At 40.7% G+C, this 14,920-nt stretch overlaps 1 protein-coding gene across 1 annotated transcript in view; it reads right to left on the reverse strand.

Moving 5' to 3' along the window:
* ITK (IL2 inducible T cell kinase) overlaps positions 1-14,920 on the reverse strand; it is a 61,043-nt gene that overhangs the window by 34,734 nt on the left and 11,389 nt on the right. The window contains exons 2-4 of the mRNA XM_021697442.1: positions 4,873-4,977; positions 2,705-2,786; positions 863-991 (exon numbers count right to left, since the gene is read on the reverse strand). Of these exons, the coding sequence (XP_021553117.1) occupies positions 863-991; positions 2,705-2,786; positions 4,873-4,977 (316 nt within the window). The remainder of the gene's footprint in view (positions 1-862; positions 992-2,704; positions 2,787-4,872; positions 4,978-14,920) is intronic.

The raw sequence follows: 14,920 nt of genomic DNA on the forward strand, positions 1-14,920 counted from the left end.
GTCTCCTGTTTCTGTGACCTCACACCATCTCCCCCAGACGACTGTGGGGAATGGGAGCTCACCATGTGTAAAAGTGCATGCAAGTGAAGTTGCACTTCATTGAAGGTTCAGGTCCCAGAGCAATCACAGAAGGGAAAAGTGGGTCGCACCCCAATCCCGCATTCCGGGGCCTTTGCCCTCCAAGAACCAGAAACACTGTCTTTTGTTTTCATTTTGCATTTAGGCTCTGACCTCCTTTTCTCTGAGATTATAGAGATTGATGGCGAGTTTAAAGGGGAGGCAGAGAGAAGCCACAGAGTACAATAAACAGTTTTTGGTTTTGCTTTCTTCCCCTCCAAGAGGATAAAGTTGAGCTAGTGGAATTAAATATATGTGTGATGTGACACCACTGTAATAAATAAATGATGTTATGGATCTCTAAGTCTGTCTCTACAACTTAAGACTTAAGTCGACCATGCCATTTACATTTTCTAACTTGAAGGTTATGGCCGTGCTTCCCAAACTTTACCATGCACACGAATCTCCAGGAAATCTGTTAAAATGCAAATTTTGATAGGGCAGCAGACCTGGGATGGGGCCGGAGAATTTATATTTCTAACTAGCTCGCAGGTGATGTTGACAGTACAGGTCCAAGGATGACACTTTTAGTAGCAAGGAGCTACAAAGGCATAAGGTTTGAGATGAAAAATATCAACAGGCAAGTAGTAGAGGCAGATGATTTCCTTCTGAAAGTTCTAAAAATGCAAAATTTTGTATTCAATCCATGACACCCCTGATGATGGGAAGATGTGAGCTTTTACTTCCTACGATTAGAGAGGTCAGTCATTTTGCAAAGAAGAAAGGGGAATTCCCAGTCTCTTACCATTCTTTGTTGGATCGTACTGGGCACAGCCCACTGCAAGCTTCTCCAGCTGAGCACAGCACCTCCATCTCCCATCCATCCAGAAATTAGGATGATACATGGGCACCAAACTGTTATTATTCCTTGTTTCTGAAAGAGATTAGCACCAGTAGAAGAATTATTTTCAGGTCAGTCTATCAAGGGCTACCAACTTCACAATTCCCTGAGATTGGACCCTGCATAAGCTTGAGTGAATAGTACATGTTGGATTTAGGCATTACCAGATCTGGGTTCTTGTCTGGCCTTGCGTTAATTGTATGTCCCTAGGTTGGACAACACCCTCATCTGAGCCTCAACACACCCTCTGATCCTAGACTGGATCAGTGGGCCCCACAAAAGCGCCCAAGGGGCACTGGGAAGACTGAGTGGGAGGGTTTCCGGCCCCTTCATCTCTCCCACCTTCAACCACAGGAATTTTGCTTTTATCCGTTCTAGATTTGTGGCTTTAAAGTGAGATTTTGGTAGGAAAATAAAAAAAAGGTTCTCCTGCTGAAGAAAAGAAGTATAAGAAGTGGAGATCTAGATAAGCCATCTCAAATGTTCCTTCCAGCTCTAACATCCTGTGAGTAAAGCCCTACGCAGAGGGAGAATAGCCAATGGACACAGTTGGAGCCCTTTTGATAACTTTTTACTTTAATGCTTATACCGAGCTCCATGACTTGAGAGCATTTTCCAGCTTACCCAGCATTGGCCCGTTCATACCCCATTTGAGACAACGACCTTGGAAGAAGATAAGAACTGTATTTTTATTCTCATTTTTCAGGTAAAGGCATCATGGCTCCCAAGATTCTAAATGGTTTACTTACTCTTCATCCTTATAGCTACTTAGAGACAGATTAATATCTGAACCCAGTTCTCCTGTAAACCCAAGGCTTTGGGCAAAATAACAGTACCACCGATTGAGTGCTTTCTTTGGGTATGGTTCTAAGTGTCTGACATGTCTTAACACGTTTAATTCTCACAATAACCGTGTGACTGATTGTTATTAGTCAGAATTTATAGCTAAGGAAATGGAGACCCTGGAAGGTCGAGGAACTTGCCCCAGGTCACAGACTAATAATTGGCAGAGCTGGGATTTTCACCTTAGCAGCCTGGCTGCACCTCTCACGTATACCCAAACACTGTGCTGCTTCTAATGATGCTGTCAGGGAGGCAAGCCTAAGAAATACCCTTCCTGCTGATCTGAAAACCTTTAAAGCTAGCTAACATTTATCGGGTGCCGACTCTGGGCCAGGCTAGTTCCAAGGGCTTTCCTCGCAGCAATCCTGGAGGCAGGTACTATTATTATCGTTCCCTCCTTCTTTCCTTTTTTATAGATGGGGAAACTGAAGCACAGAGCAGCTGAGGACGTTGCCCTCGCACACACGGCTAGTAAGTAGCAGAGTCAGGATTCAAACTCAGGTCATCTAACTCGAGGGCCCATCCTCTTATTCTTCACACTAGACCAGGAGTGGGCAAACTTTTTCTGAAAGGGCCAGATAGTAAATATTTTAGGTTTTGCTCACCAGCAGGCAAAATCGATATGTTATGGAGGTACTTCCCTAATCCTTTAAAATGGGACCATTTAAAAATACAAAAACAATCCTTAGCTCAGAGCCTTATGAAAACAGGTGGTAGGCTGGATTTGGCTGACCTTACACTGTACTGATTGTTGCCCCTTGGGCCCACGGTGAAAAGCTGGAATCCAACACGACCACCAAAAGCAAGTATTTGACCACCCGCTGCCCTTTATCTTACTGTGAACCCCAAGCCCACTAGAGGATCAAGGGATCTCAGGGGGCCATTGGCAAGGAGAGTCATTACCTTCTTTAAGGGCCAGAACCCAGCGCTGCCGGCTCTCACGGTCTGGAGCAAACACATACAGGAGGTAGTTGTCATGCACAACCTGGAGATACACACAGAGTCCAAGGTGAGCCATGCGCCCAGAGGTGGATGACTGAGAGCAGGCCCATCTGGTGTAGGGAGCCGAGAGTGGGGCCTCAGGTGTTTATTACTTAAAGGCAAACATCTGGGTGATTAGGAGATCAGTGTCCTTTTTATCCAGATATTTGAATGCTCTGCAGACACAGGGTGTATTTCCACAGCTCAGACTATTTGTCTGAGATTCCATGTTATTAGTAAGCCATTGCTAAATTAAAACAGCGGGACAAAAACCTCTCCATGTGACAGCATATTTATTTCTCATATTAACTTTTAAGTGATTAAAAAAATCTTTCTGGCATATGAAAGAGTAAAAAATTAGATGAAAAATGTATAATCGAGATTTTAAAAACTTATTTTGAAATAATATAAGACACCCCAGTGGTTCCATAAATAGTACAGAGTTCCTGTGTTCTTTTCACCCACCTCTCCTTAATGATAACATCTTATTACATAACCACAGTACAGTTTCAAAACCAGGAAATTGGCATTGGTCCAACACTACTAACTAAAGTACAGATCTTCTTTGAATTTTACCAGTTTTTTTTCATGTACTCTGTTTTTTTGTTTGTTTTTTTTTGTTTGTTTTTAAGTAGGCTCCATGCCCAGTGTGGAGCCCAGTGCAGGGCTTGAACTTACAACCCTGAGATCGAGACCTGAGCTGAGATCAAGAGTCGAATGCTTAACCAACTGAGCCACCCAGGTTCCCTTTTAATGTACTCATTTTTTTTTAAGATTTTATTTATTTGAGAGAGAGAGAGCACGCAAGAGAGTGAGCATGAGCGGGGGCGGGGGCGGGCAGAGGGAGAGGGACAAGCAGACTCCCCACTGAGCAGGGAGCCCAACGTGGGGCTCTACCCTAGGACCCCGAGATCATGACCTGAGCCAAAGGCAGACATTTAACCAACTGAGCCACCCAGCGTCCCCTAATGTACTCATTTTTAATTGGAATTTTTTTTTTAAGATTTTATTTATTTATTTGACAGAGAGATAGAGAGAGAGCACAGATAGTCAGAGTGGCAGGCAGAAGGAGAGGGAGAAGCAGGCTCTCCACTGAGCAGTGAGCCTGATGCGGGGCTCGATCCCAGGGCCCTGGGATCATGACCTGAGCCGAATGCAGACGCTTAATTGACTGAGCCACTCAGGCGCCCCTAATTGGAATTTTAATGACAGGAAAATACATGTTATTCATTTTACTTTCACTACTAAAAATTTCAACTCATGGAGGTTAACTTTCTAGTAAGAAAAGAGTCCTTTTCTGTGTCACATTAAAAATGGAATATTTACCTCTCAAATTGGCGAAGAGGAACAGTACCCTAAAAGGTACAAGAAGATATCCACTGCTTCAGAGTCATAGATGCCAAGAGTGAGGACAAGATTTGGACAATGTCATGACCTAAAGACAAATGATAACCTCCACCAGCTCTGTCCAGTAGGACTTTCTGCAATGGTGGAAATGTTTTATTATCTGTTCTGTCTAACACACAGCTATTGAACATGTGAAATGTTCATTCATTCAGTGTGGCTTAGTGTGACTCAGAAATTTTTAATATTGTTTAGTTTAAACATTAAACATCCACATGTGGCTAGTGGCTACTGTATTGGATAACACAACTCTAGCTAGTTCTGAGATTATAAAATTTGAGTCTTTTTGTCCCAGAACTTCCAAACAATTTGTAATCAAGTACTACAATCTGTTGCCTCAAAACATGAGTAAATTGTACTTAAAGAATATTAGGTTTGGGGCCATTGATAGGTTTTTTTTTCCTTCCTCTAGGAGCAGAGAATTGGGATTTTTGTTGAGGTAGGGAAGACATGAGAGTAAGGGAAATGAGGAATGAAAACTTTTTCAAGATTTTATGCTTTGTTGAATAGAATGAATGAATGAATGAATGAATGAATGAAAGAACACAGCAGCTTTGTTGCGGGCTTTGTTGCGATCTAACTATAGATCAGAGTCGTCCCTGTCCCACCTTCTAATACAATGACTGAGGATTTCAACCATTGTCCCAGGAATGGGGAACTAGTTCCCTCAGGTGTAGTGGACTTACCTGAAATGGATATTTATAGTGGCATGGGATACTAATGTCACTTTTCACAATCTCGACACATTTGATTCGGGAGAGTTCAATGGAGCCCTTCAATGTGCGCTTTTTCTGTGGGGAAAAAAAGCATATTCTATTTAAAGAAGAGAGCAGACGGTATTTTTGTCCAGGTTGCTTATGGAAATCCACTACTAGATAAGATCCATTAGCTTTGTAAACTAACCCCCCCATATATCCAGAAGCTATTTCTTGGCCCTCTGGGCCTCAGAGAGACATTCTGAGCAGATTCCTGGGAGAACATGCCCTGTGAATTGTCTCTTGATGGGGTGACTGATTTTTACTCATTGAGCCTTGATGTCTTATATCTCAGTGACCTTTTGACAAACAGCAGCCTTGTAGCTGGGGTGGGGAATGCAGTATGGAAACCGACTCCATGCGCCCGTTCTCTCTGTTTTGTGCCCACCCATTGCCTGGCCTGGATGGTGATATATACCTTTAGTGGCACCTTTCTTTCCTACATCTGGTTCCTCTAGGTCCCTTATATTTATCAACCGTCCCACAATGACACCCCTGTAGGACATTCCTGACTCTGCTCTATAACTATCTCTTCTTTACACCCCCATCATCTTACTGGCTTCATGTCTCATTTCCTTGGACATTTGTTAGGTTTATTTCCTTGGTAATTAATTTATATTATGGTCACATGATGGTTATGATCTATAATGATGTTACATGTTACTCAATTCTAAGGGTCCTTGTACTTCGAGAATGGATCCCAGGAGATGTCACCCAATGGGATAGATTCTACTGCTAACTATCAGGCTCCAGGGCTAGTTAGGGGAAAGCTTTTGTGGAGCAGAAGCCTTTCACAAGTGCCTACAATTAGGCTTCCATTGAGAACAGAGTTTAATTCAGCTATGGAACCAGCTGCAAAATACTGCATTACACCTTATCTTTTAGAAAGAGGTAGCAAATGGTGGTGAATTGGACAAAAGGTTGAAAAGGACTAGGTTCAAAGTTGGGTTCTGTTTCCTTATTGATTTTCTGTCTGGATGATCTATCCACTGATACAAGTGGGGTATTCAAGTCACCTACTATTATTGTATTACTATCAATCTCTCCCTTTATGTCTGTTACTATCTGCTTTATGTATTTAGGTGCTCCAATGTTGGTTGCATAGATATTTACAATTGTTATATATCCTCTCATTGTATTGGTCCCTTTATCATTATGTAGTGTCCTTCTTTGTCTTTTGTTACCATTTTTGTTTCAAAGTCTCATTTTGACTGATACAAGTATTGCTTGGATTTAGGTGTGTGTTTGTGTGTGTGTGTGTGTGTGTGTGTCCATTTGCATAGAATACCTTTTCTCCTCCCTTCACTTTCAGTCTGTATACATCTTTGGGTCTGCAGTGAGTCTCTTGCAGGCAGCATATAGATGAGTCTTGCTTTTTTTTTTTTTATCCATTTTGTCCCCCTATGTCTTTTGATTGGCACATTTAGACCATTTACATTTAAGTAATTACTGATAGATGTGTACTTATTGCCATCTTATTACTTGTTTTCTAGTTGTTTTTGTAGTTCTTCTCTGCAAAGTTGGTTCAACCTCTAACTAGCTCTGTGGCCTTGGGCAACTCATCTCACCTCCCTGAACTTTAATTTTTATATCCACTAAGTGAGGATATATTTAATGCCTACCTTTGCAAGATTATTTAGAGAATAAAATGGGCATATGTAAACAAATTACTTGGCTTATAACAGGTGCTCTCAATAAAGAGTACTCTCCCAGTTAAAGAGGTTAATGAAGTCCTAACTATGGTAAGAGAGCCATGATATGATAAAATTCTCCAGAAGTGAGCTCAGTTTGTACTTCCTATTTTTTTGAAACCCAGCCTAATTGCTGGCCTTTGCTTGGGCCAGAACTGAGATGAAAAAATGCCTTGTGGTGTTTCTTTTTAAATTTTCTTTCTAAAAACTACTTTATTCATTTTTGAAAGTACAGAAATTATACATGTTCACTGTAACAAATAAAATAATATGGAAGTATGTTACGAAAACATTTATAGTGTCATATCATTCCACCCTTCTCCACAACCTTGAGATAGCCAAGGTTAACCATTTGGAATGCATTTGTCCTTCCCACACACACTTATAGGATATATACAAACAAAAACAATCATCTGCTCCACACAGTGGTCTACAGCTTGCTTTTGTAATCTAAGGATGTATTAAAAGGTCAGTTTTCCCTTAAAAACCTCTGAAAACATGTATCCTTTGAGCTCAAAATATCTTCTCATTTAGAGTCTTCCACAGCTAGAAATACATGGCTTGGTTCTGCCCATAATCATAGTTCTTTAGGATGGTTAATCTGTTTTTTAAAAACAGAAGAGCACAAGGGAGCTGCCTTTTCAGCAACCTTCTGCCACTGTGGGTAAACAGGGAGTCTGAGCTTTGAGGTTATCTTGTTTTTTTACCTCTGTTGCATTATTTCCTTAGTAGTACACATAGTAAAATGCAACAAAAGGCTCGGCAGTAATAGGACAACTCTGTTTGCAAGACATGTTTATCCTTGGAAGCCACTAAGTCCCGTTCTCCCTGAGAGTGAGGCCAGGACATCTATCACCGTATTCCTAAGGCATAGTGACAGGCTTACAACAGGTGCTCAGTCAGCATGATATGAATGAAGGGCACCACGCTGAAACACAGTTTAAACAATCTCAGTCAGATTTAAGGCTAATGCATTTAATTCTTCAGGAACTATTTACTGGGGACCAGCTATAAGCTAAGTGCTGTTCTGAGAGCAAGAAATAGAGAGATGAACATGGCAGATCTTCTCATGGAGCTCACAGTCTTGTTGAGAGGGCAGACAATATAAACAAGTGCCATAAAGAGAATAGAGCAGGTTGATGTGACCAACTTGTGGATAGGGCAGGCCTGTCTGGGGAGAGGGCCTATGAGAAAAGATCAGGGAGTTGAAAAAGGCACCAGAGATGATGTCTGCGGGTGTGGGGGTAGGTAAGCACCCTACACTGAGTTCACAGCAAGAGCAAAGCCCTAAGGTAGCAAAGTTCTGGATATGCATTTGCTGTTAATAGCCTAGGATCATCATAATCAGGGTACAAAATGGAGGTAAGTATTAACGAGAGTTTGAGTAGGGATAAAGATTCTGTGTGATGTTTTAAAGCCATGCTGTCCAAGAAGAGCTGAATGGGAACCATATATGTAACTTAAAGATTTCTAGTACCCACACTACAAGGAATGAAAAAGAAACAATAAAATTAATTTTAAGAATGTATTTGTTTACCCTATTATATCTGAAGTATTATTTCAACATGTAATCAACATAAAAATTAATGAGATACATTATTTTTTGTACTAAGTCCTTGAAATCGTGTATTGTAGAAGACATCTCAATTTGGACCCACCACGTTTCAAGTGCTCAGCAGCCACACATCGCTATGGCTCCATTATTGGACGGTGTGGCTTCAAGATATCCAAGGAGGGCTTCTCCTGTAACCTCAGATTATCTCTCTTAATCTCTTAATATTCACTGACTTCAAACATGGATTTTAAGAGACACTGTGTTAACAGCCTGTCAGGTGAGCTGGCTACTGGGTTTGTTCTTCCGTTGGAAGGGATTTCATGTTCCACCATCAAAACTCACTCTTTTTCCTAAATGAGTTCCCTGAGGTGGGTTGTCTTCAAAGTTCACAAGATCTGATACGTGGTAAACAAGAGTCCAGCTGTGCATCCCCCCAGCTGGGGACTGGGGAGTAGCCTGTCAGTGAGCTAAACACAGTTCCATCTCTGAGAAATGGTGATTGCCTGTAATCATCCCAAACAACTGTGCTATTTCTGAAAAATGCCAGGGTAAACTTTCCAAGGAAACCACACAAGAGCCATCAGGAAAAGAGAGACACCAAGTAAAACCTGCTCTCATTCTTACTTCTCATTCCATCTGCATCACTCGGGGTGAAAGTCACAAGACCTCACTTGGCCTTTGTCTCTTTTCTTGGCCATGTTCAAAGCTACACTGTCTTCATATTCCAAAGCTTCCACCTGGACACCTGATATGTGTCAAACACAACCCAACAAGATGCTAGTGTCTACATATTTGCATAAAGGCAAGCTTGTGCACGCAGCTTTTATATCCCCTTTCTTTTTATGTTAATATATTATACAAAACAGAATTTTGGACTGTGAGTTTCAAAAAGAGAGGCAGGGAACAAAACCAAAATAAAGGACGATTCACATTTTTGAGCACATCTTATACTTCAGGCACTCAACAGGCCAGCGCCCATTTGACCTACGATCTTGCGCAGTATCATTGCCCCATATTGCAAGTGAGGACCTTGACATTCAGAAAGGCCAAGTCTCTTAATAAGTGGACTGGAAGGCTACAAGCTCAAGTCTATGACTCCAGAGCCTGAGCGCTTAACAACTATGTTTCATGGCTCTTGCACTTGTCCCGACTTTCCACAGGAGATTTTCATTCCCCAGACTCCAGCTGAACAATCAATTGCACGCTCTATACTCTGAGCTGTGGTCTGGCAGGCATTTGTCTGTGCCCTCTTTGATGGTGCAATGCTTATGCTGAATTTGAAAGGGGGAGCACATTCTCTGCTTCCTCAGAATGATAAGTCCACTTCACTCCTATTAACATTGGCTCTTTTGCTGCAACAATGTCCAACAGATGTGTCATTGAGAAGCTAGGTATTTGATACCTAAGAAAGAAGATATCTCCACCCTCCTGAAAAACAGCCGAATTTCACCTTTTTGCTTTGGAGAGGCAGAGTGGGAGAGGATTGGAACTTTCAGGTCCGGTAGACCTACATCTGCCTGACCAGCTGTGCAACCTGAGGCAAGTGTCTCAACTTCTCAGTTGCCTTGTTTTTTTTAAGTGAGAATGATCATAGTCCCTGAATCATTGGGCTAATTTAGAGGACTTTAAAAAAAACCACATAAACCTACTCACAAACTCATTCAAATGCTAAACCAATCACTCAAGTGTTACTTCCTTTCCTTCTCCAAATACTGTACATAAAATAAGACCTTGTTCACTTGTCTTTATGTGTCCACATTTTGGGGGGTGATTTTCTTTTGGGCAAATATGTAACCAGGAACCACCATTTGGGAGGGGCAATGTTAATTTTTAACTGGCAATACTGGTGATTTTGACATTCCGGAGTCATTTGTTTAATTTGTAATTATTTGTAAAATCAAGCCAAAACCACGAAAGGGGCCTATTTCCTGGTCTTCCCGACTGTGTTACATTTGCTCTCAGAGGGCTTTTGCTTTCTGCTTTTCCTCCCACTCGCCTATCAAAACCTTCCCCAAATACTCATTCACCAAGGGTTTAACTTACTGAAAGAGTAAAGCTTGGCTTGCTTCAGAGGAGTTTGGATTAGGACAGATATTAGAAACTGAAGCCAAGAAAGAGCTTCAATAAAGGAATTTCAGGCATTAGCTGTGAGTGTATTTTTCAAAAGGGAGTGATGCGTTTTAGACTTTTCCAGATCACACTGTAAAAGTAGCCACATACTGCCTTTATCAGAGTTTCTTTATGATTAGAAAATCTTTCTGGTGATGATTCTAACCAAGGCATTTCAAATATTTTGCTCAATGCCTTTTCTGGCCTGTAGTACATTGTACAAATCTGAAATCACACAATGACACAACTGAAATTAAAACTGATGTCCTGTGAAATGAAACTTAAGTGACTGATTTGGGGGGGTTGTCCCCTTTCCAACACACACAGCAGAATGCCAGTTCTAAAATGGGTTTTAGGGGTCTTCCTGGATTCTAGTTGCATCTTTTCTGCAAAACATGCTCAAGGTAGCCCATGAATTCGCTCCCAGTCTCCCAACTCAACAGAAGTCTTTGATGACAAAGGGGACCTCATGCTGCAGGTGAGAAAAGCAGAGATTCAGGACTTGCAAAAATCATGGTTTGAGTCTCTGGGGTGACAAGTAGCACAGGGCAAGTCGTCTCAGTCCTTTGGGCTTAGTTCTCTTCGTTCTTCTTCATTCTTTTAGTTCTTGAGGAGTCATGGGCTTGCTGACAGCCACCGTGCAGGGTCACTGTGACCTGAGCTACGGAAAGGCACCCGGCACATTGCCCGATACCCAATAAAAATGTGATCATTACTGTCTCAATGGAAATAGTAGCACTTTCTAAAACACCAGGGCAATTTGGGATTAGCTGTTGCTGGCTCCTCTCTTCCCCTAACCCATATCCACGAAACTTTGCAGTTCTGGGAGAATCTGGAGCCAAGGGGGCAGATTTTGAGGCTCCTGGGCTGACTTAAAGTCAGGAAACTATGATCCATCCCGCACCTGCCTTCTTTTCTTTCTTCTTTTCTACAAGCCCTTTCAGTCATAGCTAAGCCAGAGTCAAATGGCTTTCCTCACCTCAGCTTTTCGCAATGTGGTTTTGGACGAGGCTGGTTGTGCTGTGGGGAAAACACTCTAGCTTCCCTTAAAGTCTGCCATCTTGTCATAGTAGCACCCTGACTACCCAAGAGGAAAAAGTGAGGATTTCACTCAAAAAAAGAAGAAAAAGCAAAAAAAGGAAAAAAAGATAACGGACTATACTCTTGTATAGTTTCCAGTGGGAAATTTGGGATCCTTTCTTAAAATTATGAATGTATTTCTCACAAGATGCTGTTAAGAGATACAACTTGTAGCAATGGTTCTGGTGTTCGGGAGTAGGAAGTAGAAAGAGAGCTTTGCTTTTAACCTCACATCCTTCTATACTGTTTCACTATTTTACCATGAATATATATTTTTATTGTATTTAAAAACAGTAATGCTCTTAACAGTAAGAAAGAGAGAAAGAGAGAGAGAAAGAAAGAAGAATTTCCCTTATAGGATTTATCCGATAGAAACATTTGTTCAAAATACATAAAGATGTAGGGAAAAGGATTTCACAACAGCATTATTTATTTCACTAAAAACCTAGAGAAACTTAAATATTCACCAATAGACAAATGGTTAAATTACTTACGGTTCATCTATCCTGTGACTACTCTGTAGCCATTAACAAAGAGAAAGCCATTTATCCAGAGGAACAAAAATATATACATTAACTGAAAAAAGCAGGTTTAGAGCCATAGATGGAGCATCGTCTCATTTTTGGGGAAAGAAATAGTAAAACATATAACAGTATATGCAAAACTCAAAGAAATAATACAAAAGGAACACTGCTAATACCGGCTCTCTCTCGTGGGTGGCACTATGGCAGACTTTTGCATGTAAATTATATATTTCTGTAATATTTGAAGCTTTTGCAGTGAGCATGTAAATTCACTAAACAGAAAAATAAAAATAATATTTTAAAGCAATTATACATTTAAAAACAAAACACTGTACAATAATAACCTTGGCAGATGACTATGGGAGAGGGCTGAGGGGTACACGTCGAATGCTGGCTGTGCAAAATGTAGCTCTTTGCCCTTGTGACCTCCCGACCCCATTAACAGTAAGTGGCAGCTAGGCAGCACCTGTCACCTGCTTTTCTATATCCATGGCAGTTCAAGTTCATGACAGGTCCTCTCATCTTCTTCTTGAGTGATAGCCATTTTCTCCGTAGATTCTAAAAAGGCAACTCTGTACTTTTATGTGGGTATATTTATCTTAGAAGTGAAGCAATAATTCAAGAATAATTTCCAGGCCTCGTTCATGTTAGTTAAAGATATTAGTGATCCTAGCCTTAAAAAAGCATGTTTGTTTAGATTTGCTTTCAAAAGGAAGCAGAGAGAAAAGGAGTTATGTAGAAACTAAGAGCAAGAAGCGAGTGCTATATGCCAGGGTGAAGTAGATCCTCCAGGTGCCCTGCACATTTTGTCTCTGCTCTGTGAATGCTCTTTCAAAACCTTCCTTCTTTCCAGAATAGGCCCTGTGGATTTTTAATGAGTTTGAAAGAGTATGTTTTTCCACATACCTTTCAAACACTGAAGAGTCAGTAGCCAAAGCATATAAATTAATAACTTCACTGTGTTTCAGAAAATAACCCTAGCACAAAGGAGATGCTCAATCAATATTTGTTAATTGGTTGATTGAAGGAACAGCAGGTAAGGCTAAGTGTGCAGCAGAAAGTGATGAGTATGAACCCTATGACAAAACTTTTAATAGAAATGGTTTGAATAAGATTTCCAGAATGATTAGCAGGTGGATACGAATCTCTCAACAATGAAAACGTAGGTCAAAACTAGTCTGCACAAAGGATTGAACTAATAAAGAGCTCCTACAAATTACTAAGGAAAATGCTAACAAGATTATAGAAAAACAGGCAAAAGGAATAGAAAGTGTTCTTAAATATATGAAAAAATGCTCAAACTTACTACAAAAGCAGAAATGCAAATAAGTTATACTGAGATACCATTTTTTAAACCTGTCAGACTTGCAAAGATCAAAACATATGGTAATGGTGTTGGTAAGGTTTTGACAAAGCAAGCCTCTCACATGTGGCCCTGGGGAATGTTCATTGGCACAACTTCTTGGAGAATAATTTGGTCATGTTCAATAAAATAACAGATGCAAATATCCTTTGACACAGCAATTCCACTTTTAGAAAGGTCTTCTATAGACCAAGTCTTCTCAACCGTGGCACTATTAACATTTTAGGCTGGATAATTCTTTGTTGTGAGTTTGTCCTGTGCCTTGTAGGATGCTTAGCAGCACCCTGGGATCTGCCCAAAAATGTCAGCACTCCCCTCCCCAATTATGACAACTAAAAATTTTTCCAGACATTGCCAATGATGGGCAAAATCACCCATTATGGACATATTGATATAGAAAGTAACATACAGGGTGCCTGGGTGGCTCAGTTGGTTAAGCGACTGCCTTCAGCTCAGGTCATGATCCTGGAGTCCCGGGATCGAGTCCCACGTCAGGCTCCCTGCTCAGCAGGGAGTCTGCTTCTCCCTCTGACCTTCCCCCTCTCATGCGCTCTCTCTCATTCTCGCTCTCTCAAATAAATAAATAAAATCTTAAAAAAAAAAAAAGAAAGTAACATACAGATATACAGATGAGGTTATTCATTCCTCATCATTTGTAATAAAAAAAATTGGAAAACAGACTACATGTCCAACATTAAGATAACTTTTTATCCATTCAATGAAATATTATGCCATCACAAAAAAGAATGAAGAAGCTCTTTGTATATAGGTATGGTTTGATCTTTAAGAAGATTGCTAACAAACCAAAAGAAAGGCTATGAAGTGTGTGTAGAGTATGCCATCATTGTATAAAAAGGAGGAAAAGAAGAACATTTATCTGTATTTACATATATGTGCATAAAGTATCATTAGGAGAACTGATAAGAAATTGAGTATACTGATTGCTTTCAGGCCATGAAGCGCTGTAGCTTAGGACAAGGGTGGGAGTCGGCCCTTGACTAACATTCTGTGACTGTGTTTAAAACATTTATGTGAATGTATTATCTATTCAAGAATTTTTAAAGAATTAGTCTGTATTTTGCAGAAGATGGCCTAATAAAAGTGGCTATTCATACAGAGACCTGAGATCCAATGGGCATAGAGGCAAGGGGGGCAAGAGTTCATTCCACTGACAGTTCTGTTTTGTGAACTAGTGTCAATTTACAACACAGAAGAAAGCAATGTGGACAGCAGTAACCTAATGTCATTGAGATTTATAATGGACTTTTCAAAAATTATACCAGCTTTCTCTTGAATTCAGAGAAATTTGGGGGTCAGACATTTGGGGCAGGAGGCTCCCTTGCCCCTGAGTCACAGCTTTCTAGGGAGAGCAGGGGGGCCAAGAAGATCTCTTTTGCCTGTCTCTTCCATGCTCACCTTTCCAAGTGCCTTGGTCTCTATGGATGCACCTCTGTGTCTCTAAATGTCCAGTGGGATTATTACACTTCACTCTTTGAGCAGACTAAGTGTCTGTTATTTAAAAGCAAAGAATCATGAAAGGTGATTCATGTTTTTATTCCATGGATTCAGTGTTTCCAGCCTTCAGTTTGCAACCCACCCGCGAAATTTCCACCGTTATGTGGTTCCACCAACTGGTACCATATACTTAATGCTATTA

Source organism: Neomonachus schauinslandi, chromosome 7 (assembly GCF_002201575.2).
Source record: "Neomonachus schauinslandi chromosome 7, ASM220157v2, whole genome shotgun sequence".
In the NCBI taxonomy this organism is placed as follows: Eukaryota; Metazoa; Chordata; class Mammalia; order Carnivora; family Phocidae; genus Neomonachus; species Neomonachus schauinslandi.